At 49.5% G+C, this 24,239-nt stretch overlaps 10 protein-coding genes across 10 annotated transcripts; 6 read left to right on the forward strand and 4 right to left on the reverse strand.

The window, feature by feature from the left end:
• The first annotated feature begins 70 nt into the window (after nt 1-70).
• Nucleotides 71-1,168, forward strand: K441DRAFT_653917 (Lumazine synthase). Its single transcript, XM_067647612.1, has 3 exons — nt 71-247; nt 317-482; nt 572-1,168. Exons 1-3 carry the CDS (start codon nt 205-207, stop codon nt 1,014-1,016), a joined length of 654 nt encoding a protein of 217 aa, XP_067508142.1. The 5' UTR covers nt 71-204; the 3' UTR covers nt 1,017-1,168.
• Nucleotides 1,169-2,716: 1,548 nt separating this feature from the next.
• K441DRAFT_542550 (histone H3-K4 methyltransferase Set1) lies at nt 2,717-6,652 on the forward strand (the record flags this gene model as incomplete). Its single annotated transcript, XM_067642700.1, has 3 exons — nt 2,717-3,247; nt 3,333-6,435; nt 6,549-6,652. 3 exons carry the CDS (start codon nt 2,717-2,719, stop codon nt 6,650-6,652), a joined length of 3,738 nt encoding a protein of 1,245 aa, XP_067508143.1.
• A 777-nt stretch (nt 6,653-7,429) lies between these two features.
• K441DRAFT_653922 (uncharacterized protein) lies at nt 7,430-9,049 on the reverse strand. Its single transcript, XM_067647613.1, has one exon. The coding sequence runs from the start codon at nt 8,791-8,793 to the stop codon at nt 7,699-7,701; it is 1,095 nt and encodes a 364-aa protein (XP_067508144.1). The 5' UTR covers nt 8,794-9,049; the 3' UTR covers nt 7,430-7,698.
• A 287-nt stretch (nt 9,050-9,336) lies between these two features.
• On the forward strand, nt 9,337-9,815 carry K441DRAFT_603687 (uncharacterized protein; the record flags this gene model as incomplete). The annotated part of the gene is made up of 1 exon (XM_067645314.1): nt 9,337-9,815. The coding sequence occupies one exon, from the start codon at nt 9,337-9,339 to the stop codon at nt 9,670-9,672; it is 336 nt and encodes a 111-aa protein (XP_067508145.1). The 3' UTR covers nt 9,673-9,815.
• On the forward strand, nt 9,456-10,474 carry K441DRAFT_628791 (UMP-CMP kinase-like protein; the record flags this gene model as incomplete). Its single annotated transcript, XM_067646210.1, has 2 exons — nt 9,456-10,036; nt 10,146-10,474. Coding segments are annotated over exons 1-2 (660 nt in total), but the record flags the coding sequence as incomplete, so codon positions are not given.
• Nucleotides 10,335-12,280, reverse strand: K441DRAFT_703218 (eukaryotic translation initiation factor 3 subunit M). Its single transcript, XM_067653461.1, has 2 exons — nt 11,960-12,280; nt 10,335-11,906 (listed from the first exon to the last, which is right to left on the reverse strand). Exons 1-2 carry the CDS (start codon nt 12,174-12,176, stop codon nt 10,813-10,815), a joined length of 1,311 nt encoding a protein of 436 aa, XP_067508147.1. The 5' UTR covers nt 12,177-12,280; the 3' UTR covers nt 10,335-10,812.
• Nucleotides 12,281-12,472: 192 nt separating this feature from the next.
• K441DRAFT_653924 (cation chloride cotransporter-like protein) lies at nt 12,473-17,088 on the reverse strand. The gene is made up of 4 exons (XM_067647614.1): nt 16,321-17,088; nt 15,674-16,265; nt 15,461-15,626; nt 12,473-15,412 (listed from the first exon to the last, which is right to left on the reverse strand). Exons 1-4 carry the CDS (start codon nt 16,901-16,903, stop codon nt 12,593-12,595), a joined length of 4,161 nt encoding a protein of 1,386 aa, XP_067508148.1. The 5' UTR covers nt 16,904-17,088; the 3' UTR covers nt 12,473-12,592.
• A 189-nt stretch (nt 17,089-17,277) lies between these two features.
• K441DRAFT_653925 (amino acid transporter-like protein) lies at nt 17,278-20,281 on the forward strand. Its single transcript, XM_067647615.1, has 2 exons — nt 17,278-19,821; nt 19,875-20,281. Exons 1-2 carry the CDS (start codon nt 17,653-17,655, stop codon nt 20,040-20,042), a joined length of 2,337 nt encoding a protein of 778 aa, XP_067508149.1. The 5' UTR covers nt 17,278-17,652; the 3' UTR covers nt 20,043-20,281.
• A 52-nt stretch (nt 20,282-20,333) lies between these two features.
• On the forward strand, nt 20,334-22,563 carry K441DRAFT_736335 (cytochrome P450; the record flags this gene model as incomplete). The annotated part of the gene is made up of 3 exons (XM_067654310.1): nt 20,334-20,367; nt 20,690-21,611; nt 21,697-22,563. The coding sequence occupies 3 exons, from the start codon at nt 20,334-20,336 to the stop codon at nt 22,196-22,198; spliced, it is 1,458 nt and encodes a 485-aa protein (XP_067508150.1). The 3' UTR covers nt 22,199-22,563.
• K441DRAFT_464990 (WD40 repeat-like protein) lies at nt 22,346-24,013 on the reverse strand (the record flags this gene model as incomplete). Its single annotated transcript, XM_067641808.1, has 2 exons — nt 22,346-22,927; nt 22,979-24,013. Coding segments are annotated over 2 exons (1,617 nt in total), but the record flags the coding sequence as incomplete, so codon positions are not given.
• Nucleotides 24,014-24,239: the final 226 nt, after the last annotated feature.

The raw sequence follows: 24,239 nt of genomic DNA on the forward strand, positions 1-24,239 counted from the left end.
TATAAGCTGACGATCTGGGCTAGTCACCCATGTCTTTCTGGTGGGGCATGCAAGGAACCAGCCCCTCCGAAACCTCCCCTCCGAGACCTCTACCCAGCGCGAAGCACAACGTAATTCCTCTTAATTACTTTTGTTGAAGGCAGTCTTGAACTGTCCGCGTCTTGCTTTCTGTATTTTGCCCAAGCTCCTACAGCTGTCTTAGCCATGGCATCTCTCAAAGGCCCGGGAGAGGCAAAGTCATACGATGGTCGGAGCTTTGATTATGGTTTCCCTATCCACCTGCTTCAGAGCAGTCTTTTCTGACAATAACCTACAGGATCAGGGCTTCGGATCGGCATCGTCCATGCTAGGTGGAATACGGCAATTATTGATGCACTGTTAAGCGGCGCGACGAAGGCTCTTGCCGACGCCGGCGTTAAAGAGGAGAATATCGTTATACAGAGTGTTCCGGGCAGCTATGAATTACCATTTGCAGCGCAGCGGTACGTTAAATCCCTACGTTGGCTAAGATATCTGCAGAAGTGTGCTGGTGCCATTTCAATCATTCAATGGCTAAGCAGATCTCTAAAAGCATGTACGCCTCCTCCCAAATTCAGTCGTCCTCGTCCGGCGCTGGCCTTGTAAGCGCGGCCACGGACCTCCTGTCATCCTCGACCACAGACCTGTCGACCACTCTCATATCTCCAACTCCTTCCATCAACCAACCGTCCGGCGCATCCACCGCGCCGTTTGACGCCATTATTGCCATTGGTGTTCTCATAAAGGGAGAGACGATGCACTTCGAGTACATTGCGGATGCGGTTAGCCATGGTCTGATGCGCATCCAGCTAGATGCTGGGGTGCCGGTCGTATTCGGCCTGCTGACGGTCCTAACCGAAGAGCAAGGGCTTGCAAGGGCGGGCATAGCGGGCGAGTCGAAGGACAAAGGACACAATCATGGCAGCGATTGGGGAGCGGCAGCAGTGGAATTGGGAGTGAAGAGGAAGGGCTGGGGTGAAGGGAAGATGGTAGATTGAGGAATTCCGTGGTGTGGGTTGAGAAGAAGGGAAAACAAGGCGTTAAGGATGGGTCATGGGTCCTGTGGGCATTGCAACGTCCAATGATCTCTTGATTGAACTTCGCATTATGCTCGAAAGACACGGCGTACGCCAGAAATGATATCACAGAGTCTCCTTGCCTCCGAATATGCTGTCGCACGACTGATTGACTAGACGTGGGTGTCTGACTTAACAGTTTATCTGCGCTCCTCAAATTCAGGCACACATAGCTTCCTCTACCATGTTGTCAAGCCTTGTTAGACCCTGAATTAGTCCGCCTTCGCTCGTATCTATATTCATTGAAGACGACCTGTCAACGGTTGGTGGGGCTTGAGTAGGAAAGTGTAACGGATAGGTGTGTGGAAGAGATGTAGAGACGGAATCCTCGATCCTCCGCCCTCGGCTCTTTGGTACTCTTACTTCCATGTTATCTCGACCGCATCTCCATGCGCATGTTATGGCGGAGGGCTCTGCGTAGCCTGGTCACAGAAAGTCGCCCTTGTCATAACGCTTGGATCAGTTTCCACGAGCCAAGCGTCTCTGGAACGAGATTATAAGACTATCAGAGTAGCAGGTTATGCGCGCGAAAGCCTCGAATCGTGCGAAATTGATCGCATTGCGAGGCCAATCTGCAACATCCGAAAGCGTCACCGCAAGTGTCAGCTCACGTGAGAAGCACAAATGATATTAAAGACGGGCGGACAGCCATTGTCTAATGTGTTTACGCTTCCTGCACTCGCCTCATGGCATTGTTCGGGAGTAGGACCGGTTGAGGTTGGTTGGTTTCTTCTTATTTCCACGGTGGGCTGTGAGGCGCGGCTGGAAACGTATTGCGCCAGGGGTGACGCAGGAGGCGGGAGCCGAGGGACGTCAGTTAGCTGCAGGAGGCCACGGTAGGATGCGCGTTAATATATACGGTGAGCAGACAAGGCTGTGGCTTAGAATAGAGGCTGTTCTGGGGTGGAGGGAGGGAGGGAGAGGGAGGAGAGAGGCGGCGTGTGCGGTGGATGTGAGTTGGATGGGGTGGAAGGCGATTAAATGGTGGCGCTTGGGAACCTCTACTCCACCTGGGCGACGCTGGGTACACCGCACGACCGCACGACCGCACGACCGTTAGCCCTTCCAACCTTGGGTTTTTCCGCTCCTTTGATCCCTTTTGCCTTTGCCTCAAGGAATGCGCATCAACCCGTCAACGATCCCTCCTGAACCTTCACCACCAGCTCTTCTGCTGAATCGCTTCGCCGTGTCTACTCCTTTCATCCTCTCTTCTTCATTCATTCCTTCTCGCCTCAGCGCTGTCGCATTGCCCGAGCACGTTTCGTGAGCTGTTCGCGTTGCGGCTCCATTCCCCCACACCTCCTACTACCGCGTCCTCCACACACTGTCCCTGCCTGCAGCCTGCGGTCCCATATCTCACGGCTTTGTTCTTCACGTCGTGTTCCCCTCGATCGCACATCGAGATGGTGGCACGCTGGGTGCAATCCAGGTAGAAGCGGCTCAATATTATGTCGCGCGCTTCGGCGGGCAGCTTCGCCGACGTATCCTCAAATGCCCCGTCCATGTCCATGCTGCAGCAGAAGCGGAAGAAAGCAGCCCAAGAAGTGCGACGGACTGGTTTGCAGCCGGCAGACCCGTCCGTCAGTTCTCCTTCGCCATCGCCTGCTGTTGTTCAGTCCTCGATGCAGAACGAGAATTTGGACGCCATCATAACCGAGGATAAAACCACCACGACTCCCCCAGGTGATGATGAAATCCACCGCTGTGAATCAGGCGATCTCCTAAACGGCGTTGGCTCTGCAAGTTCGCTAGCCAGCACCGTTTCTTCAGTGTTTTCAAACAACCAAACCACAATGTCATCCTACCCCGGTCAAACATCCTCTTTACACGCCCTCACCCCATTGACAAACACCGACTTCTCTCCTCCAGGAAAGCCGCTCAGTCCTCGCTCAGCGAAGCTTTCCGATGACACCATGCACGCGACAACCGCCTCCCCCTACATCGCGCCCTCTGCTGACCTTTCCCAAAACGTCTCCGAAACGATGACACCAGTTCACACCCCGCCAGAACACAGAAGACAAGCGCGCCCTGGGCCTGGTGAACCGAAGGGCTTCAGGCTTTTCTATGACCCAATGCTAGACCCAAAACTCTCGCAACTGTCTCAGTCTGAGCAGAAGAAACCCAAACCTCGATACAAAACATTTGGCGAGCAGGTACGTCTCTGAGCCTTCCTCTACATTCATATTACACACGTCGAATATTGGTCGTCCTGTAACGCTAACTGAACTTGCGCTGCAGGACGACCCATCGCCACCTCCGGATCCTCGCCTGGCAATTGCTGGCTACACTTCTGGGAACTATGTCATTAAAACTGGAAGCGCAGTCGCACCCAAAACCAAACTCCGCATGGCTCCCTACACGCTCAAGCCCTATGCTTTCGACCCTCGGATATCGGTTGGTCCTGGGCCTGCTACGCAAGTGGTTGTTACTGGTTTCGATCCCCTGATACAAGAATCGCAAATCAAGGCTTTGTTCGGCAGTTATGGTGAGATTGCGGAGCTCAGCAACAAGACAGATCCCAATACCGGAAGTTTTCTTGGCGTATGTTTAGTTAAATACAGAGACTCCAGGCCGGTTCGCGGAGGTACGCCAATCAAAGCTGCTGACGCAGCCAAGAGAGCAGAAAAAGAGGGGAATAATCAGCGAATTGGCTTGCGCGAGGTTAAAGTGCAACTTGATCGGGAAGGCCGGAAATGCAAGCGCTTTATTGCGGCTGTGGTTGAGCATAATCGCAAAGAACAGGAGAAACTTTTCGCTACGGACGCAGCCAGGAAACCCGGAACGCCTGTCGCTGGACTCACCCCAACAGCTATCACTTTCGAACCGCCTCCAAACGCGCCAAAAGGACCGTCGGGGAAAGGGATGCGGCCTCCTGAGGGGCCTCGGCTTGCATCTTTACCAAAGCCGGCCGCGCATGCTCTCGTAGAAAATGAGCCCATTTTGGATAAGATCAAGCGGAAGCCGTATATCTTTATTGCACATCAGTATGTCCCTGTTTTAGGTACAACAATTGTGCATCTTCAAAAAAGATTAAAAAACTATCAATGGAAAGAAGTTAGGGTGGATAAACTTGGATATTTCATCATCTTCGAAGACTCTAAGCGAGGAGAGGACGAGACCGTACGATGTTACAAGGAGTGTCACATGACAGCCCTTTTCACGTATGTCATGAATATGGAATGTCAGCAATATGGTAATCCAAATTATGAACGAAGCCCCAGTCCAGAGCGGGTCCTCGCGGAAAAACGTGAGAAAGAGGAGCAGGAAAGGCTCATCCGAGAAGAAGAGATGGACCTGGAGTATGAGAAGAAGCACAGGGCTGAGGATCTTGACCCAGTGATCGCCGCGCTTGAGTATCTAAAGACAGAGCTTCGAGATAAGGTCATGAGTGATATTAAAGCTAGAATAGCTGGACCAGCGCTTTTCGACTATCTTGATCCGGAGCGACATGTTGCAAAGCGGCGGAGACTGAATATTCCAGATCCTCAGAGTCAAGATGCGGTCCGGCCTACAACTTACTTTGGCCGGGGAGACGACACTCCGTCGGTAGGTACCCCTGACTCTCGGGCTGCTGGCTTCTCTGGACGCTTCCGGAAGCCTTTGGGCCCGTATGATCACAATATGTTTCGTGGTCGCAGGATGCCAAAAGTTGTCAATGCATTTCAAGACGAACGTCGTAGGAAACTCCCTCCGAAGCGTCCTGTTGTTAGAGGTTTGCATCGCCAAATGTTGGATTTCTACGATGATGATAAAGACTCGGATGACGAAGGCCGCAGTTCGTTCACAAGGGATACGGAAGAACAGGAAAGCAGACCCCTCAGCCGTGCCGCTTCTACGGATCTTGAAGACGAAGAGCCATCGATAGCACATCGATCGAAGAGGCGAAGAGTTGATCCTGGATGGGGTGAAGAGAGCGATGATGAGATGATGGACGATGCTCATGCCCGAGGACTTTTGGCTCATCTGATCGACAAGGATCCAGAGGATATGGCTGAGAAAGAGCTGGAGCAGGTCCTGGCTATTCTCCCGAGATCATCTCCTATTTGGAAGAAGGCCGACAGGGCAATGAAAAGAACGATCAAACTCCGAAGGTCAATCGAGGAAGCGGATGCTATTTTCTTTGGTGTCAACCATGAAACTACGACTGTTGATCGGACGGAAATTCCTTCAGTTGATATCACTCTCGAGGACGATGAGCTAGCGCATAAGCCTGTAGCGACGACAGAGCTGGAGGATGTCGCAAAGGCCACCTTGAAGAAAAAGCTACCAAAGACTAAGAGGAAGACAAAGAAGCAGATGTTCGAGGAACGAGAAGCTCTGAAAGCTCAGACTGCAGCCACCAGCGAAGAAGTCGTCGAGGAGGAGGAGACTCCTGCTGCTGAAGAAGCCAAAGCCGAACCCGAGGTGTTCGAACCACTGCCTGACACCCATAGAGCAGAGGTCGAGTGGGGAGTATCAACTGACAAGCCCAGACGTACGGTCGAGGATGACCTCGAAATCGTTCTTGATATCGACGGTTGGCAGCATATGCTTAAAGATGAAGAAGATCTTAAATTCCTCCGAGAGGCTCTAGCATCCGAGCCTGCTTCAAACGTTGGTGATGTTCATCTATGGGCATGGAAGCAGAAACAAATCAAGGCACTCAATCGGCCAGGCGAGCAGGGGATTATTCGCAGCGAAACCAAGATCGAGGGCTATTACGTTCCCAATCAAACAGGCTGCGCGCGGACGGAAAGCGTCAAGAAGATTCTCGAGTTAGACAAGTCTAAATACCTGCCTCATCGCATTCGTGTCCAAAAGGCTCGGGAAGAGCGTGAAGCCCGCGCAAAGAACGACCCTGCAGCTGCTGCTGAAGCTGCCAAACTCGCTACCGCTGCGAAGATTGCTTCAACCACGTCGTCTCGGTCAAATCGTGCAAACAACCGACGTCTCGTTAACGATATCAACACACAAAAGCAGACGATGAGTGCCGAAGGTGATACCATACGTTTCAACCAGCTGAAGAAGCGTAAGAAGCTTGTCAAGTTTGACCGATCCGCCATTCACAACTGGGGACTCTACGCCGAAGAAAACATCGCCGTCAACGACATGATCATTGAGTACGTCGGCGAAAAAGTGCGTCAGCGCGTCGCCGATCTTCGCGAGAAGAAGTACGATATGCAAGGCGTTGGCAGTAGCTATCTCTTCCGCATCGATGAGGATACTGTCATTGATGCAACGAAGATGGGTGGAATTGCACGATTCATTAATCACAGCTGCACGCCGAATTGCACAGCGAAAATCATTAGGGTAGATGGGACGAAGAGAATTGTTATTTATGCGTTGAGGGATATTGCGAAGAGTAAGTACTCTATTTCCCATTAATTTCCCCTCTCGTTCCGCTTTCTGTCCCTTTTCCTGCCCTTTCTAGCTGGCATAGAAAGACGATAGAGTGAGTGCTAATATATGATTCAGACGAGGAACTCACTTACGACTATAAATTCGAACGCGAGATCGACAGCACGGACCGCATTCCCTGCCTTTGCGGCTCCGTTGGCTGCAAGGGCTTCCTCAACTAAGCCCATTGTTAAAGTCCCTCGCGCATGTCTCGGCTTTGTCCAACTTGATTCGATGCATCCCAGGCGTTTTTGTCATTAATTTTTCTATCTTCCATCTCAAGACTGGCGGGCGGGTTCCATCTGCATTGGGATGGTGTTTTGTGTCTCTTTGCCATCATTTCATTTCTCTCGTCTCATCTTGGCAGCAGGTTGCTGGGCATGGCACATTAGGCATGGGCAGGCGGACGGGATAGTAAGGAAAGTAAGCACATGCTCTGGATTGAAATCTCCTAATTCAATGGAAGACTTAAAGGTCTTTCCAGTTCGTTTTCATTTGTTATTTTAGGAGCCATCTGTGGGCGGGCGCATGTGGATGCATGCATCAGGATGTCTCTCCTCCTCGAGCGAGAACGCTCCGCGCAAGGCGCTTTTGCATCATCTTTTTCGGTCTTCTTCTCTCAGCTGAATGGGCGGTTTTTATTGTCTTGCTTATATTTGTACAAAAGAAGTAGGCGTGCTTGGTGTTGGTGCGGAATGTGAATGCCAGGGAGGCTGGACACAGCGTTTGATTTCGTATAAGAAGCTACCATGTAGTAGTCGAAGTGGACTGAACTTAGGGGTTAGTGGGGGAAAAATGGGAAGAAGCTGCTGCGGGCTTCTGGTTGTTGAAGCTGCGATCCTATGGATTTTGATTCTTACAATTCATGACACGGCTGGCGATGAGTATGATCCCAGCCCTACAAACCAGTCTAGTCTTTAAGTGTATGCAGACTTAGACTGATATCTAATATGACGAGCCGGGGGCAAAAGAGGTTGATAGCACAATTTTAGACAAGTCTTAAGAAATAGATTTATGACCTTACTCAAGTGTAGTTAGTGTGTGTATCAGATCCAACTGTGAGATGGTAAGTTCCAATGCATCCGTTCCTTATCATGCCTTAAACTCTTCTGCTGAACCTATTGTCGTATAACCGGTCTACCCATATCAAAAAAACAGCCCCGTGCTGAGTGAGGCTGACTCCTCCAAGTTCAAATCACCCCATAGTCGAATAAGCTCCTTAATACCATCAGAGTATCGCAGCAAAATTCAGGTGATGCTGCCACTTCTGGTATCTTTCCTCCCATGCCTCTCGATATTCGACCATGGCGTCGGCCTCTGACCATCCCAGCATCCTTCGCCTGATTACCTCTGCAAATAGGTTGTGAAGTGCCGTGCAGGCATCTGCCAGCTCAGAATCATAGAATATGAAGGGGCGGGTCCAGCGTGTTGTAAGAGCTATGTGGATATTTGTAAGTGGCTTTTGAACGGTAGGCTCGACGGTGATAGAACGAGGTGCATTATGGCTTAAGAAATGGGGGTTGGTTGGAGTGTGGGCTGATTCTAGAGGGCGGGTGAGATGTCGAAAGGCGAGAAGGGGTTGTACCCATGTTGCTTGGAGTGAGAAATGTAGTGGGGTCGCAGTGACGTGTAGCCAGATCCGCAACTCGCGCAGGCCTTTCAGGAGGCTTGCTGCTTGTTGGAATATAGACGTCCATCGGGTGTTATGTTTCGTTTCCCAGATCAGATCCTTGGTATGCTTCGGGTTGCCGTATGTGGAGTAGTGCACATGCAACTTCTGAACCCATTCAAGGGACGGCTTCGAGATACGAGTCATGAAATTGGAAAGCCTGCAGGGCGCAGCAAATACGAAAGTTGTGCTGGCATATAGGAGCGGAATGACTTCTAAACTTATTTGCTTGCTGACGAGGATGAGAGCGCAGAAGGAAGTTCCCCAGTCGGTGCTCATGCCGTGGACACGCAGATATTGGCCGAGTTTGCGCGATGTACGCAAAGTAGGCCAGTCATTCTCTTCCTTGTTCGTCCCAGCCTTCTTACGGTCGACCGTGGGAAGAGATTTGCCTAAGACTGAGGACAAGCAGAGTTTGATAGTTTTGGCGGGTTTGGGGATGAGTTCTGCATTCCGACCTACGAGCTCAGCGCGAAACCCATCCTGGATGTAGAACGTGTAGATTTGGTTGCGAAGTTCGCCGGGAAGGCTGAGAAAGCTGAGGCCTTTTCTTTTCAGAGCGGATGGGTTGAGGCGAAGACGCATAGGAGGGTTTTTGTTGGTCTTGGACTCATTAGACTGGGATTTACTTGTTGCAACTGTGGAGCAAGGCATCTTGGATGAATTTGCAATAGCTGAATAACGTTAGTTGGGGAAGGGGCGGGACTGTAGCACTAGTGAAGCCTAATATGGAGGTGTGAGCAGAGAAGAGGAGAGGAGAGGTAGAGGTTAACGGAAGGCGAAGACGAGGCACAGTACAACCCACAACAATAGACGAGAAAGATTCAATTAGTAGTTATTGAGTGAAATCAACAATGTCAAAGAAACAATTAGTTTTTGTGAGATGAAGTCCGCGAAATCCATATGCCCCCACTAAGGATAATTGACAAAAGCGGAGTGTCAACTGTCAGTCGTTCGAAGAACACCAAGCGTCAGTGCAATGAGGCTGGGATATTTGGGCTGTAATACCCTACAATGTGTCTGTCGTGCCCCCCGCTGTCTTTGTCTACGGGCGGTTTTGATAGGCTCTTCTCCCTAGCCTCGTGGCGTCCGTGTGTGAGGGGTCCCTCTATCTTCGTCTAACCTCATCTGTTATGGCGGCAAAATTGTTGGATGCATGCACAGCAACCTGCAGCTCCATCATCTACGCCAACCACCATGCCTCTACCGCTTTATTCCTCTACCACCTGCTATTCCCGTCTTCCCTCCACAATTGCAAGCTCCAATTCTATTTCAGTGACCCTGCGACGCCCCTCACAGACCCGCAGAACTCTGCCCCGCCACTTCACTATCCTCCATCGCCTGCGGGAACAGCCAAAAGAAACGCCTCGCAGCCACCCTTCAATAATCCCCAAGCCCAGCCAACGGGAGTCCCCGCTCAAAGTCTGGCCATTCGTCCTCATTTTCGTAACCGGCAGCTTTCTCTTCTCTCAGATCGTGAAGCAGCGCACCGGCACTTACGACCCCAAACGACATAGTCCAAGCCGTCCATAAACCCACCCCCATTCCACAAGCCAAGCAGGCCAAATGCCAGCTGTTGACTCGCTCCCAGGGCCTAAGCGCTCGAAGCCGCTCTATTCAGCTGACGATGTCACTGTCATCTTCGTGCTCGGCGGCCCAGGCGCAGGCAAAGGCACTCAATGCGCAAAGCTGGTCGCCGACTACGGCTTCAAGCACTTATCGGCCGGCGATCTGTTGCGAGAGGAGCAGGATAGGCCGGGATCCCAATTCGGCGAGATGATCAAGCATTATATCCGGGAAGGCACCATCGTTCCCTTGGAGGTGACCATCCAGCTGGTGGAAAACGCTATGACCGCAACAATAGAGAAAGAAGGGAAACGCATGTTCTTGATTGATGGTATAACGCTCCCCAACTTCCCCCTGTGCAGAGCCACAATATGTAGCTAGGTCAGGGTAAGCCTGGGAGGTTTGGATTACTAGTGCTAATAATTTTTCTTTCGTTACAGGCTTCCCACGAAAAATGGACCAAGCTCTTGCCTTTGAAGCCACCGTATGCCCGTCCCGCTTCATTCTCTTCTTCGACTGTCCTGAAGATGTCATGCAAGAGCGCCTCCTCAATCGCGGCAAAACTTCTGGAAGATCCGACGACAACGCCGAGTCAATCAAGAAACGGTTCAAGACCTTTATTGAAACTAGCATGCCGGCCGTTGATTACTACGAAAAGGAGGGGAAGGTGGTTAAAGTCAAGGCCGTTGATAGCCCAGATGAGGTGTATGAAGTAGTGAAGCGGAAACTGAAGGAGAGAGGAATTGAGGCACCAAAGTTGAAGTTTGTGGCTAACGAGGGGGTATAAGCGGCAGGCTCAGAGTGCTGCATTTATATTTTTGCGTTTCAGCATGAAAGAATATATGGTTTGGCTAAACCGTATGCTCGTTTAAAGCTCGTTTCTAATAGCACTAGAGACTTATAGAACTGAGGGCAGTCAACCCGCCAAGGAATTTCAACGTTTCGCTCTTTGAATATGCCAATTCATCTCTATGTGGGCCTCAGCCGATAGCAGCCAGAGGAAGTCCTTTCATAAAAACCTTAAGACCATAGCACGAAAACTGCAACCAATGCCCAATCAAAACTTTCTTGGATTTTACACCCCACCTCAGTCGAGCACACCCCAAATCATTCCAAATCAACCTCCCCATCTCCTCTCCTCTGTTTCCGATAATTCTGCTGCGTGCCCATCCCAGCTCCATTTACTTTCGCGTCTACTTCCCTCGATTCTTGCTCTTTCTGCGCGATAAAGTTGGCCTTCTCACTCTGAATTACCTGCAGCACACCAACCAAACTGTTCCGCCACATGTCCAGCCGGCTTGCAACTTCTCGCCACTGGTTTTCGCCGAACACACGATATGTGCTGCGGTGGATGAGGAACGTTTGATTGAGCTGGGAGAGTTTCCCTTCGACAAGGCCGGCACGAATCACGTCGATAACCCACATCTCCACATCTGATGATGGAATTTGTAACGCTTTAGCGATATGTGCGTATGGCAGGGAACGCGTCTGGCTTGTTGAGGCGGCAATCGAGGCAAGGGTTAGTAGGCGCATCTTCCGGTTCAAAGCAGCAGCGTCCAGGCCTTCAGCCTCGATCCAACCATCGTGCTCATCTTTGAAGTCGTTGAAGTCGTCTAGAAGGTCGGCATTGAAAATTTCGAGGAGCTGGAAGTATACCGGGTCTGAGTTTCGCAAAGCCTGGATTGAGTCAAGGTCGGTGAGGTCTTGGAAATCGTAGTGGGAAGGATGTGTCAGGGCGGATTTAAGGGCACGGAGAGAGAGCGTCCGCGCTTCGGGAGTCGAAGCCTCGTCTGAGGGGATCGTGCGTAGAGCGCGGATTAGGTATTGGTAAGCTTGCTCGTCTTCGGCGGCTTCGGCGGCGACGTCAGTAACGGCAAGGTACAGTTTTCGCTGGTCTTCTTCATCCATTTCCCATTGCACGAGCCACTCGTCTAGATGTCTGAGTTGGGGTTTAAGAGTTTCGAAATTTGCGCTGGCCCGAATAACCCGTAGGATCGCAAGGAAGACATGGTAACGGTTGTCGTTGTCTGGCTGAAGGGTGTTGAAGACTGTACTTAATATCGATAGTGCAAGACCAGCGCCGTTGGAGGGCGACGATTGGATGGGGCTCGATAGGTTTTGGCAAACTCGGGGTAGAAACATGTTCAAATTTGGAGACTGCTTTATGAGGTGGACAAGGAGGTTGTATGCCGCTATGAATTCTGAATGGCTTACAGTCAGTAAAGTGTATAAGCCTATCCTTGGTCTTGCTCACCCTTCTCTGGCGCTTGATTCAGCGCCGGACTCCCCGTCACCAGCTTCTTGAGGACATCATCTTTCTTGTTTTCCTGCAGCAGCTGTGCGCATTCTGCCTGAAGGTTAGAGCCTTCGTCGCCTTGGGCCTTTTTCAGGTTGTCGATGTATTGTGCGAGTTCGTCGACTAATTCGTCAAAGCTACCCTCTATGAGTAGGGTGGTAGTAGGCGACGGCATTATGATATTATAGTATAGGTGTGTATGCCTGGCGTAGGAGAAGCGTTGGTGAGGCACATTAATTGGTGGTAAGGGCGCGGTGAGGGCTTGATGAGGTTGCGTCGCGGATTCTCCCTTTGAACATTTCGTGGTGGGATTAAAATCTTGGCATTTAATCCGCCACTATCGATAAGCCCATATCGCCGAATCGACGACAGCAAGAGAAAAGTCACTACGTAAATATTGAAGTGCATGACCTTACGCTCATCCAAGTTCATAAAGGATTAGTAAGATATATATTCTTATATTATAAAAGTTGTGTATGTTTATTGAATGTTCGAAATCCACAGCACTCCCTATGTACAACAATTTAGTCCAATATGGAACTTATGCATCCATCCCATGGCTAACATAATCTAGATGTGCTTTCCATTCTCTTAAAGGTTCATAGTCACAGTCATACTATTGCTATGAACAAGCAATACCGGCGGTAAGCCCTGGCATAAAACCTCCAGATCACTCAAGTATCTCATGCTGTCCGACTCGCTTTCACAAGTGCCTTCGATGGGACTTGGTAATGTTGTGAAGACTACAGCAGTGTCTGCAGATTGCTGCCTTATCAATTCATTGAGGATAAGATGTTGTGCCCGGCAAGGAAGATCATTGAAGCTTAGCGGGATCGCCTGCTGAAATGGGAAGCCGGATGCTTGATTGTTGCCTTGAGAATGGGACGACTCAGGTTCTCTGCCATTTTTATCCCCACTGTTCGCCTGTTCCTCTGCTTGAGAAGTTGAGAAGTGTTGGTAAATAGACTGGTGGCTATGACTACGGTCAGGTGATGACTGGTCTGTGAACATAATCGAAGGACCAGGGCCGTCTTCAACCGCGATAGTTGTTCGGGGCACCGGTTTAGACGAAAATTTGGGGGGATACTGGTGCCGTATCACTGGCGACCGCGTCAGGGGGCGTGTTTGTGGAGAAGAGACGCCAGGTCTTGCTGGACTGCCCCGGCCCTGAGTTGAAGAGTCGGGCTTGGCGGCATCTCCTAAAAGTGCGGTATCGGAGGACGTGGCTTGTGGGTGAGGTCTTAATGGATTGAATTTAGGCATTGATGAAGTGTCTTCTGTATCGAGGACCCGACGTAGACCGAACATCTTTGAAGGAAATGGAATTCTCACGCTCGCCCCCATACTTCGAGTCCTCCTCACGGGGATAATTGGCAGTTCATCCTCGGAAGCGTCCAAGTCGTATTCGTCAATATCATTTTCGCTCGCAGCCAGTTCCTCGCTCTCGCTGTTAATGGCGTCTTCACCACTTTCTTCGCTAGAAGACGAGCTCTCACTTGCGCTTCCGTGCCCACTTACGAGGTCAGGAAGTAACCTATGAGTCCGCATTCCGATACTGACGCCTAGCTGGTTGATGTCACCCATAGAGGCTTTGCGTTTCGACTTCCGAAGCATTTTCCGTAACCCTTCGAATCGTTTCGCCTTGATATCGTGTCTTCCATGCTGGAACGAGGATGTCGGCCAATTGGTCACGGCACCAAGCAAACCTTCAACCTCTGCCAACTCCTGACTAGCGCTTATGGAACCCGGCCTATCTCGAAGTTTCTGGATATCCCGCCACCATTCCTCTTCACTCAGAGCTTCATTGACATCATGCACAGCATCTGCATTCTCGTTATCGTTCTCGGTATTTGCATTGATGATCACTTCATATGTTTTAAGACCGCCACTTGCGAGCCAAAAGACTAGTACCTCCGCTTGTATTCTGAGATTTGTTAGAAGAGCAGTTACGCGCCCCCGCTCTTCTTCAACGTCTGATTCGTATTCTACGAATACCGCTACACGTAGTTTGTATGCTCTTTTCCACGAGGGCACCGTATTCAAAATACATCCGAGCTGTAAAATGAGAGTATATGTATCGAAGTTGGTCGTTAATACGTTTCGCTTGGATGAGCTACCTTCACCAGCAGCGGCAATCTCAGCTGACATCTGAATAGGCCACATGTCGATGTATTTCTTACTGTTTTCATCTTCATTCTTCCCACCGAGATGTAACATAGACAATGTCTTCTCCATTCTGGTGGGCTTTGGTCCGGGCATCTCTAGGTCTTGGAATCCTTTCGCGACAGCGACATTGATCTGAAGGCGTAATAGCAGGTCCTCGAGTATTGTAAGGTAGTTTTGAACTCCAATAGCGTTTTCTCTTCTCATCGCATCGGTAGGCAATTTGCCATGCAACTGGTCATCTTTGCCCAGCCTTGTTCTCTCTTGAGAGTCCTTCTGATCTGGGTCACGGTTTTCCATTCCCGATGATGGTCGAGATGGCTGGGGTGAGGGTACATCGATGAGCGGTTTTGATTCTCTTAATTCGTTGAGGTTGTAAAAACCCATTACGACAATGTTGGGTCTCATGCCACCTAGTCCTGTACTAAGCACAATATTTCGAGCACCCCACTCCACAGCAGGTGATATAGCGATATTGACAAATGCTTTGATTTTGGAAAAATCGATGTATTTCGTCCAGGCAGTCTGTTGGCGCCTGGCCTCAGGCACTGCCCCGCCAAAGTCCTGAGTGACGATGACATGACCAAGGACGAAAAGAGCTCCCTTTTTTAGGGAATTACAAAATTGGATAAGCTTGTATTGTCTGCGAGGATCGTTGACAAAAAGAAGAATTTGAGGCCGCCAAAACTTGACATGCTCTTGTCTAAGGCGGAGGAGATATTTTCGAACCTGGTGGTAGATGAGGCTTTGACTAACATCTCCCCATGACTTAGGAGGAGTAGTGTAGTGGATTATGAGGAAAATTACAATTAATATTGCAACGCACCCAGATGCATACAACCCGTCAACGAAGAACATCGTTGCTCCACTGACGACTGTACCAATGGCAGCGGTCCCCCAATTGAAATAGTGAAATGACGGTCGAAAGTTCGGTGCTGAGCTGATCTTGAGTAGAAAGCATGCCAAATTCGTTACTAGGAAAGTCATGAGGTAAGTCATGGTAATGAAAGAAGCAATTCGGTTGATATCAGATAACATGGTGAGTTGAGCCACGATATAAGTTATAATGATGGCGTAGGTCGGTTCGTCCGCCTTTTCAGTGCCTTGGCCGAAGATTGAGAGACCTGGGATGAGATGGTCTCGGGCGAGTGCTTGTAGTAATTTGGCGGAGCCGATAACTCCCATCAATGCTGAAAAGAAACATGTAGCGAACTCTCCAAGTAAAATTATCACGCCAGATACGTTGACCTATGCAGCGTTAAAAAGAGATCTCTAGATTCTGAAAAGGATTCTTACAAGTTGAATGACGTTTGTATTTTGGTAGAACGAAGCTCGAGTAATAGTAGCAGCCATTGAAAGGACAACTATGGCATATGAGAAAAAGGTCAATACAAGGCCGTACAATGTTCCTTTAGGAATAGCTTTGCTTGGATGCTTCAGATCGCCAGACATACTCGCACCACTAAGTACAATTAGCATGCATTTTTCAGGGCATTAGAAGCTGCTTACGCAAAGATACCGCCAGTGGCAGGGAAAAGAATACCAAACAAGTCCTGAAAATTCTCTCTGCCCTTTAGTTGACTTCCATCGGCCCCCTTTGTGAAACTGGGCATGAGGTTGCCTCTAAAAGTTTCAAGGCTTGGCCCCGTGTACTGGATACCTAATCGTCTGCTTTCGAATGGCTTCATGATAAGGGCAGAAAACGGTATGCTGAAGGTAGCTACCAGCAACATGGCTAGAAGACCGTTGCTGCATCTCGCGAACAGACTACTGCCAGCTAGACATATGCCAGTGCACACGAGCAGAACAATGGTTGCCCAAAGATACTGCCACCAGAAACCTTCGGGCATCCACTGATACCAGGTGCCTGAGCTAGAACCGAAGTTCTCAATAAAGCAGTCAATTAGACCTACGGCGTTCATACTCGTGTTGAAAACAAATCCAAGGTAGAAAACGATACCAATCGAGCCGCCAAACTCGGGTCCCAAGCTCCGTGAGATAAGATAATACGCACCACCACCTCTTACAGTCCCATTCGTCGCAATCGCCGAAATTGATAAAGTGGTCAAAAGATTGATAGCATAACAAGCAATGAGCATTCCTGTAACCATGTTAGCAGTTATTCGTAAGAGACAATGAATTTGAACATCTCATACCCAACATGCCAACAACTCCTCCCTGTCCCAAAATGAATCCAAAACGTAGGAACATCAATATGCTAAGGACGTTGAGAGAGGTAGGAACGAAGACTCCAGCAAAAGTGCCCAGTTTCGACGTTCCTCCAACCGGCCTGGGAAATGCTCCAGGCCTTGGCTTGCCTACATCTACACTATGGCGTTTGTTATCACCATGAGCATGCATCTGCGCAATAAGAGAATCTTCAGCCATTATTGGGTGGCCCGTGGTTTTCCGATGACCACTTGAGACCTGTCTTCCCACATGGAACTGAGATGCGCCATGCTTGCCCAAGAAGAATAGCCTTTGCAGGAGGGTTGGCTGTGGTTGCTGGTCGTTTTGGCTCTCATCGTTGTCCACTGGCTCATAAGGGTTATTCATGTGGCCAGAATGAGCAGATACATCTAGAAGTGGGGTCTCCTCTTGAGACGAAGGAGAGGGAAACGTGGAGTAACGCCTCTCTAGCTGCTCAGCATCATCAGTGGCTGTGCGGGTTAGGAAATTCGATCGAGTCCTCGGTGGCATCCGCCTCTGCGTAGGCGTGCCATCAGCGGCGCCTGACATGATGGATAGCAGGCACTTCTAAGCGGGTCACGAGACAAGTGAGGAGGTATATCCAAGGGGTTAAGGATAGGGTTGATTTTTAAACCATGCCTGGAATGCCGTTTCTTTACCGCGCCCCGGGAGAGGAGACATGGACGCGGGGAGATGATGGAAAGGCGGAAGTGTAAAAGGGAAGGAGATGCAGAACTTCAATAAAGGCATGAACAGATGTTTGCAGGGCAACTCGTGTTTCCACGGCGGCGTGAGGCCCGAAGAGCAAGCGAGTAAGGGCAGCCAATGCCAGCGAGGCAATCCCACAGAAAGGCTTTGGTGAAGGCAGCTGATCCGCCAAAATATCTGTGCACCCCCAAAGCCCCCACGTATTCGTCCAGCGCCCCTGGCATCCGGCCATCAACATGGACCACGTCTGAGAAGTGAAGCGTCGTGACTATGACTTCGCCTTCTCGTGCGCTGAACACACTGCACTCTCTTTAATCCCTCTAATCCTTCCTTCAACCCAACTCCTCCCCGTCCACATCACCTCGCTGCCCAGCTCTCTTCCTCTCTAGCCCCTGTGTATGTATCCTCCAATACCTCGAGTCAAGCCCTCCCATGTCTGCCACTAATCTCCACCTGCTTCGCTCAACAGACTTGAGACCACAATCACCCTCGTCACTTGCCGTTTTGACTCTCTGAAAGTATACCTCGTGTCAGCGTTTGACGCAACCTTTTACACTCCCGAGGACAACTCCGTCTCCGTCTCAATGACAATGGCAGAACACCGCCGGCAATCGTCGGCACAGTCAAAGCCAAGGCCGGTGCCTACTTCCAAAGGCTCTCCCGACCCGAGTGAAAGTCGTTCACCTACTGTTGAGGGTTCATATTCGAGAGCAACATTCGTCGCACGCTTAGATTCACCAGTTCCTTCACATGGCCCAGGCTCTCCAACGATTCGACAGGTTCCTACACCCAGTCAGTTAGCCAGTGCCGAACCATCACAGTCTCAAACTCCTCTTCCCGGTTTAGGCGAACCGCAGTCCTCTCTTCCAGGGCCTGGAGAGTCTGCTCTATCTCATGCGTTGAAAGAGTCATTCGGTAGGAATAGTCCGCCTCGACTTGACACACCTCCCTTGCGTCCCCTTTCACCCGCAGCTGCTGCAGCTTCTAGCCGTGGTCCACGTAGCAACTATGAGTCCCTTGATGGGAGAGGCTCTGGAAGTCCAATACCTTATGAAGACCCTGAGGTTGTGCGAAGGCATCTTGTTGGCCCCTCAAAAGGTTCTTCGTCAAATTTGTCTGGGCTTGATACACATGGTTCACCAAGAAAGACGTACGACCGCAATGGAGAAAGCTCAGATAATCGGGGAAGGAGCGCATCAGCAGACGATGATGAATTCTCCAGTTTACAACTACAGGGAGGAGATATTACGCGGCAAATATATAGGTGGACAGAGCAGCAAGAAGCAGAAGAGCGAGCGGAGATGAAAAGGAGCCGGAGTTTCCACACCACGCGGCCAAAGCCCGAGGATCAAATATTGAATATCGACAGCATCAAGCAGCCCGGTGGTTTCCGGCGTAATTACCTTAGAAGAGTTGCTGCCAGCCCATCTCCTGGACCGTCAAACTATGGAGCAGCTGGATCTCCAAGGCCAGGGCGGCAGCAACCACCTGTTTTCACGAGCAATTTTATCGAGTTCCTTAGTTTATATGGCCACTTCGCTGGTGAAGAATTGGAGGAAGACGACGAGGCCCTAGGACCGGATGAATACTTCTCGTCAGACACTTACGAGGAAACTGGAGGTGGTGAGAGTGATAACGATGGCCGTGAGTATGGGGAAGGGAGTGCACTTCTGACCCCAGGAAAGAAGAAGCGTAAACGAAAAGAAAGGCTTGCTGGAAAAGGTAGTCCATCTGGCGCTGCCTTGTTATTGCTCAAATCCTTTGTTGGAACAGGAGTTCTTTTTCTGCCCAGAGCTTTTCTCAACGGAGGCATGTTGTTCAGCAACTTAGTTCTACTTGGAGTTGCAGCCTTGAGCTACTACTGTTTCGTGCTCCTAGTGTCAACACGCCTAAAAGTGGAGCATTCCTTTGGCGAAATGGGCAACGTTCTTTACGGAAAGTGGATGCGCAATCTCATCAACTTTTCGCTTGTCATCAGTCAAATTGGCTTTTCTTCCGCATATATTGTCTTCGTGTCGGAGAATCTCCAAGCTTTCATTCTGGCAGTATCCAAATGCCGGACTCACATTGACATCAAATACATGATCTTCATGCAGATGATTATTTTTCTCCCTCTTTCTCTTTACCGGAACATCAACCATATCCAAAAGTTGGCTCTGGTCGCCGATATTTTCATCGTGCTTGGACTCGTTTACCTTTATTACTACGACATCTACACAATTGCTGCCCAGCATGGCGTTGCGGATATCAAGAACTTCAACAGCCAGGACTGGACGTTGTTTATTGGAACAGCCATTTTTACCTTTGAGGGTATCGGTCTCATCATCCCAATCCAGACTGGAATGAAGAACCCAAATAAGTTTCCCAAAGTCCTTGCGGGAGTTATGGTTATTATCACCGTCATTTTCGTCAGCATGGGTGCTCTTTCGTACGCCGCATACGGATCAAAAACTAAAACTGTCGTGATCTTAAATATGCCGCAAGACGACAAATTTGTCAACGGTGTGCAATTCATCTATTCGCTGGCAATCCTTCTTTCTACTCCTCTACAGATCTACCCTGCAATTGAGATCACGTCTCAGCAGCTTTTCAGCCGAACTGGGAAATATAACCCCTACATCAAATGGAAGAAAAACGTCTTCCGATTTTTCATGGTCATGGTCTGTGCTATGCTCGCATGGGTAGGAGCCAACGACTTGGATAAATTTGTGGCACTTGTCGGCAGCTTTGCTTGCATCCCACTAGTTTACATCTACCCAGTAAGCTCTTCCTTTAATCAATAGAACCAGAACACCGCTGACTTTACTCTCAGCCTATGCTTCACTACAGAGCGATAGCCAGTAGCCGCCTAGCGAAGACGTCGGACATACTTCTTTGTATATTTGGCATTGTTGGTATGGCATACACGACTGTATTGACTATTTCGAGCTGGGTGCATGGTGGAGTGGTAAAATCTCCCGGATACTGTGACGAAAAGTGAAGACGACGCTTTCAGCGCAATTGTCGTCTAATTAGGTAGGTAGGGTTAGTGGTACCCAAGGAACGCTGTGTAAGACGAAAATTTTAGTTCTGTTAGACTGTAAATCAGATATCTATCGCGACATGGACTAGGACGTCCACGTGTGACTTATAAGCCAGCAACTAGATTGTCATATAGAAGCCATATAGTGTAGGCTCAAGCCCTATAAACTTAATTGACATTCGGTGAGAGAGTCGAGACTTTAAAAGCAATTTAACTCTTCACATTTTGGAGTAACTGATAGTCAGAGTGATGAAGCTCTGCAAGCAAATGGCAGGCTGGGTGGGTAGGTGGGTTTGTCCTGCTGCTCCCGCATAGCATTTTCCTTCTCTCGGTAATTTGTCGGATTTCTCTGGTGACACACCAGCAGCAGTCAAATACACCTTATCGTCGGTGTGGAGTCACAAGCAATTTTCGATACAACAATTCTTATCATATAAATTCCAACTCGCCGGTTGTAAATCACCCATTTTTCAGGCAATATTTACTCGCCGACTAGATCTGTAAAATGGCATTTGTCCAATTTCTCGACTTTCTCTTAGTCCCGGACCAAACTGCTATTCTACTCCTAGCCTGCCTACTGATTTCAACTCTCAACGTATTGCTAGTCTATCTCCTCTATAATATCCTTTTCCACCCTCTTTCTCACATCCCTGGCCCCTTATTAGCTCGCTTGTCATCTATCTACCTATACTACATCACCTATGTTGGTCACGAAGCTCGCATCCTGCATCGCCTGCACAAAGTTTACGGCTCTGTCATCCGAATCGCACCAAACGAAGTTAGTGTCTCTGATGGTAGGGCGCTGAAGGTTGTATATACGGATGCGGGAGGTATGCGTAAAGCAAATTGTTACCAAAACTTCGACATTGATGGTTTCCCGAGCATTTTCTCGGAGCTCGACAAGGAAAAACGAGCCGTGAGGGCAAGAAGTGTGACCGGTTTGTTCAGTACGAGTGCAATTCGCAAGGATGGGGAGGGGGTTATCAGAGAGGTGGCTAAGAAGTGGGTTGCTAGCACCAAAGAGAAACGTGACGCGAGTCTGAAAAAGGGGAGGGGAGGAAAAGGCAGAGAAAGTGTGGACTTGCTAAGAGGTGCCAGAGCTTTTGCGTTGGATGCTGTTACAGGATATCTCTTTGGGACGGTCTATGGAGCCCTACAGGAGGATATTGAGAAAAAAGATAGACTGAGCGCTGGGTTATTCGTGGACTCCTTTGTTGCTGTTGGGAGATTCTTCTACTTACCTAAGTGGGCGTTCACATTTCTGGAATCCTTGAGTGCTAATTTTGCGGAAAATAAGGTGAGAGTGGAAAAGAGCATGGAGAACGTGGATGAGTTTGTTACAAGAATAGTGGAGCAGGTGGATGTAGATGACCTTGAAGAGAACACGTACCAGGCGCGCATGCTCAGAGCAAAGATCTCGAAAAAGGAGACCAAAGCCCAGTGTAAAGATCTCATGTTTGCTGGCACAGATTCGACAGGGATGAATCTAGCGACGATATGCTGGTATTTGTCCGAGAATCCGGAGAAGTATGTTGCCCTGTTTCAGACCCGTTTCAAAGCGGCTTCAATATCATGTACACAGTCAGGTAGAACCATATTGACCAATTTCTAGATATACCCGCCTTCGAACCGAACTCATCTCCAACCCCTCATCTGATCCTCAAACCCTGCCTTACCTCTCCGGTATCATCAAAGAAGGCCTTCGCCTCAGCATGGCTAATCCAACACGCATGCCGCGTGTTGTCTCATCTTCGGGGCTTACCCTACCAAGTGGACAGTACCTTCCGCCATCTACCATTATCGGACTACAGCCTTACTCATTACACTTAAACCCGGCCGTTTTCCCGACTCCCGAGGAGTTTATGCCAGAACGCTGGCTAGATCCCACGCCAGAGATGCTCAGGGATCATATTCCATTTGGGCTCGGCAGTCGGGCATGCATCGCAAGGAACTTAGCGACTGTGGAACTATTTTTTGCTGTCGAGGGTATTATGAGAGCTGACGTACTAGAAGGTGCAAAAGCTGTAGGGGAGAAAATTGAGATTCTTGAATGGTTCAATTCCAGGGTGGTTGGAGAACGAGTTGAGATAGAGTGGCTAGAGAAGACAGAGTAATGCCTAGGGAAGCGGTCAATAAATCAGGCAAAACCAACTGCAGAAAGAGGCCGTGGGAAGAAGATTTCCCTCTTAGAGAACTTTAGAAGTTTAAATTATGTGGCGGAGCAAAGAAAGTGTGTTTTTTTATTCACTATCATTGCTACTACTAGTGTCATTTTCTAAACCTTCTGCTTCAAGCTCTGCTTCATCTCGCACATCCTCTGGCATTCCTATCATTACAAACGCTTTCAAGCATGTGATGCGGTTGCCAGTTTCGCATGTGCCGACAAGCTGGCCGACTTGTTTTGCTGCTTTAGCTGCAGATCCGTTCGATTTGGGGTCCGCATCTTCGCTTTCAGTTCTCTCTTCTTCATGCAACTCCTCCGAATTCAATTCCCACAGCCTGACTGCGCCATCACTGCTTCCTGTAACGATGATCAAGCTGCTAGACGGTGATGACTCTGTCGAAAAAGGGACTAAGGTCTCAAAGTCTTTGATACGGCCGGCGATTCCGGCGGCCCTGCCACCGAGTTGTGCAAGAAGAGTACAGGCTGGAATATCAACTGTCTTTGTGGTTTCGGTGGGATTTGTGGCCGGTGTAGTAACTATTTGAGTGTTATAAAAAAGAATGCGACCGTCCTCAGTTGACAAAGCTAAAATATGCAAAGAGCCCAAGCCTGGGACATAACGGATTTGATGAAGTTTTGTTAAAGGCGCTGGCAATATCCGTGCCTTCGGTTTCGAATCCTAGAAGCGGTCAGTCTTACCAAATTCGAATTCCTGGAACAAACTACTCACCATGCCGAATATTACAGCCCCCTTTTCGAAGCCTACTGCGAATTCTTCGCCTTCAATATCCCATTCCACCTTTCGGCCCTCGCCAGTCCCCCATTTTCCTTCACCGACTTGTTGCAGCATGTCTTTATTAAAATTCAGCACACCAGCTTTCCTGCCTGTTACCAAATTCCATAATCGCATGCATCGCTCTCCTTTCCCCACACTAACCATAAGCTTCATGCTTGGATGTACTGCAAAATCGTTAACACCAGCTGGGACCTCACCCGGAGCGGCTGTGTCTCCACTGGGTCTTCCAACAGGTTTGGGAATAGGAGCTTTGATAGTTGACAGTACAGTCCAATCTCTTGTTCGCGATATGGCTATTGTATTATCCTCTGCTGAAGATAACAGTTTAGACCTCGTTGGAAAGTATAGCGCAGTGATACTGGATGAATGGTGAAGTAACGAACCCAGCTCACGGTTTTTTGGGTTCTCTAAAACTGTCATACCAGCTAGTGTTGGAATTGGTGGTTTTGAGCCTATAGGCGGAGGCGCCGTGGATAGATTGTACAGGTTGATTCGTTCATCGGTGCCGCCGCTTGCGAGAATAACTTTTTGGGAATGTTCATCGGTGGATGCAGAGGGCGGTGAGATAGCAAGGCAGCGGATAGCTGAGGAGTGTGCATTGAAGAGAAACGTATCTGCGAATTCAATCTTGCTGGTGTTCCCAGGCGAGACGTGTGTGGGATTCCTGGGAATTTTTGCTGTGAGGCCGTGCAGAACTCGTTCGTAAGAGCCGGTGACGATCTGTATAGTGGCTGTATCCGTCCAATTATCGGTCGCTGAAGCTGAGGAAGAAGCAGGCCTTTTGCTCCCATCATGTAGAGTTGTCCTGAGCCCTGTGCTCTTGGTTTTGTTGCTGCTTGGTGGAGTTTTTTGCTGCTGGATGCTTGAGTATTTTGTTTGTAGTGGTGTTGAAACGATCTCTTGTTTCCTGCTCTTTGTGGTGCCTTTTGCGGCTGCCGCGTCCACGACTTCGCGCTTTCTCTTGCCCATGGCTCTTTCTACAGTCTCTGCACTTGCTCTCTGCGTGTGTGGGCGGCGTTACTGCAGCTGTCAAGTATATGGGCGAGAGAGCTACGTGATGTTTTTCCTCGCTGACCTAAAATTTCGGTTTTCTGCCGGCCCAAACTGGCAAGCTCGAAACTTATCTAGGGCGGTGTGATGATAGAAGTGAATGCGAGGGGATGATTTGCTTGGCCGTCCCTCCGCCGAACCTCTG

This window comes from Cenococcum geophilum (genome assembly GCF_001692895.1).
Source record: "Cenococcum geophilum 1.58 unplaced genomic scaffold K441scaffold_6, whole genome shotgun sequence".
In the NCBI taxonomy this organism is placed as follows: domain Eukaryota; kingdom Fungi; phylum Ascomycota; class Dothideomycetes; order Gloniales; family Gloniaceae; genus Cenococcum; species Cenococcum geophilum.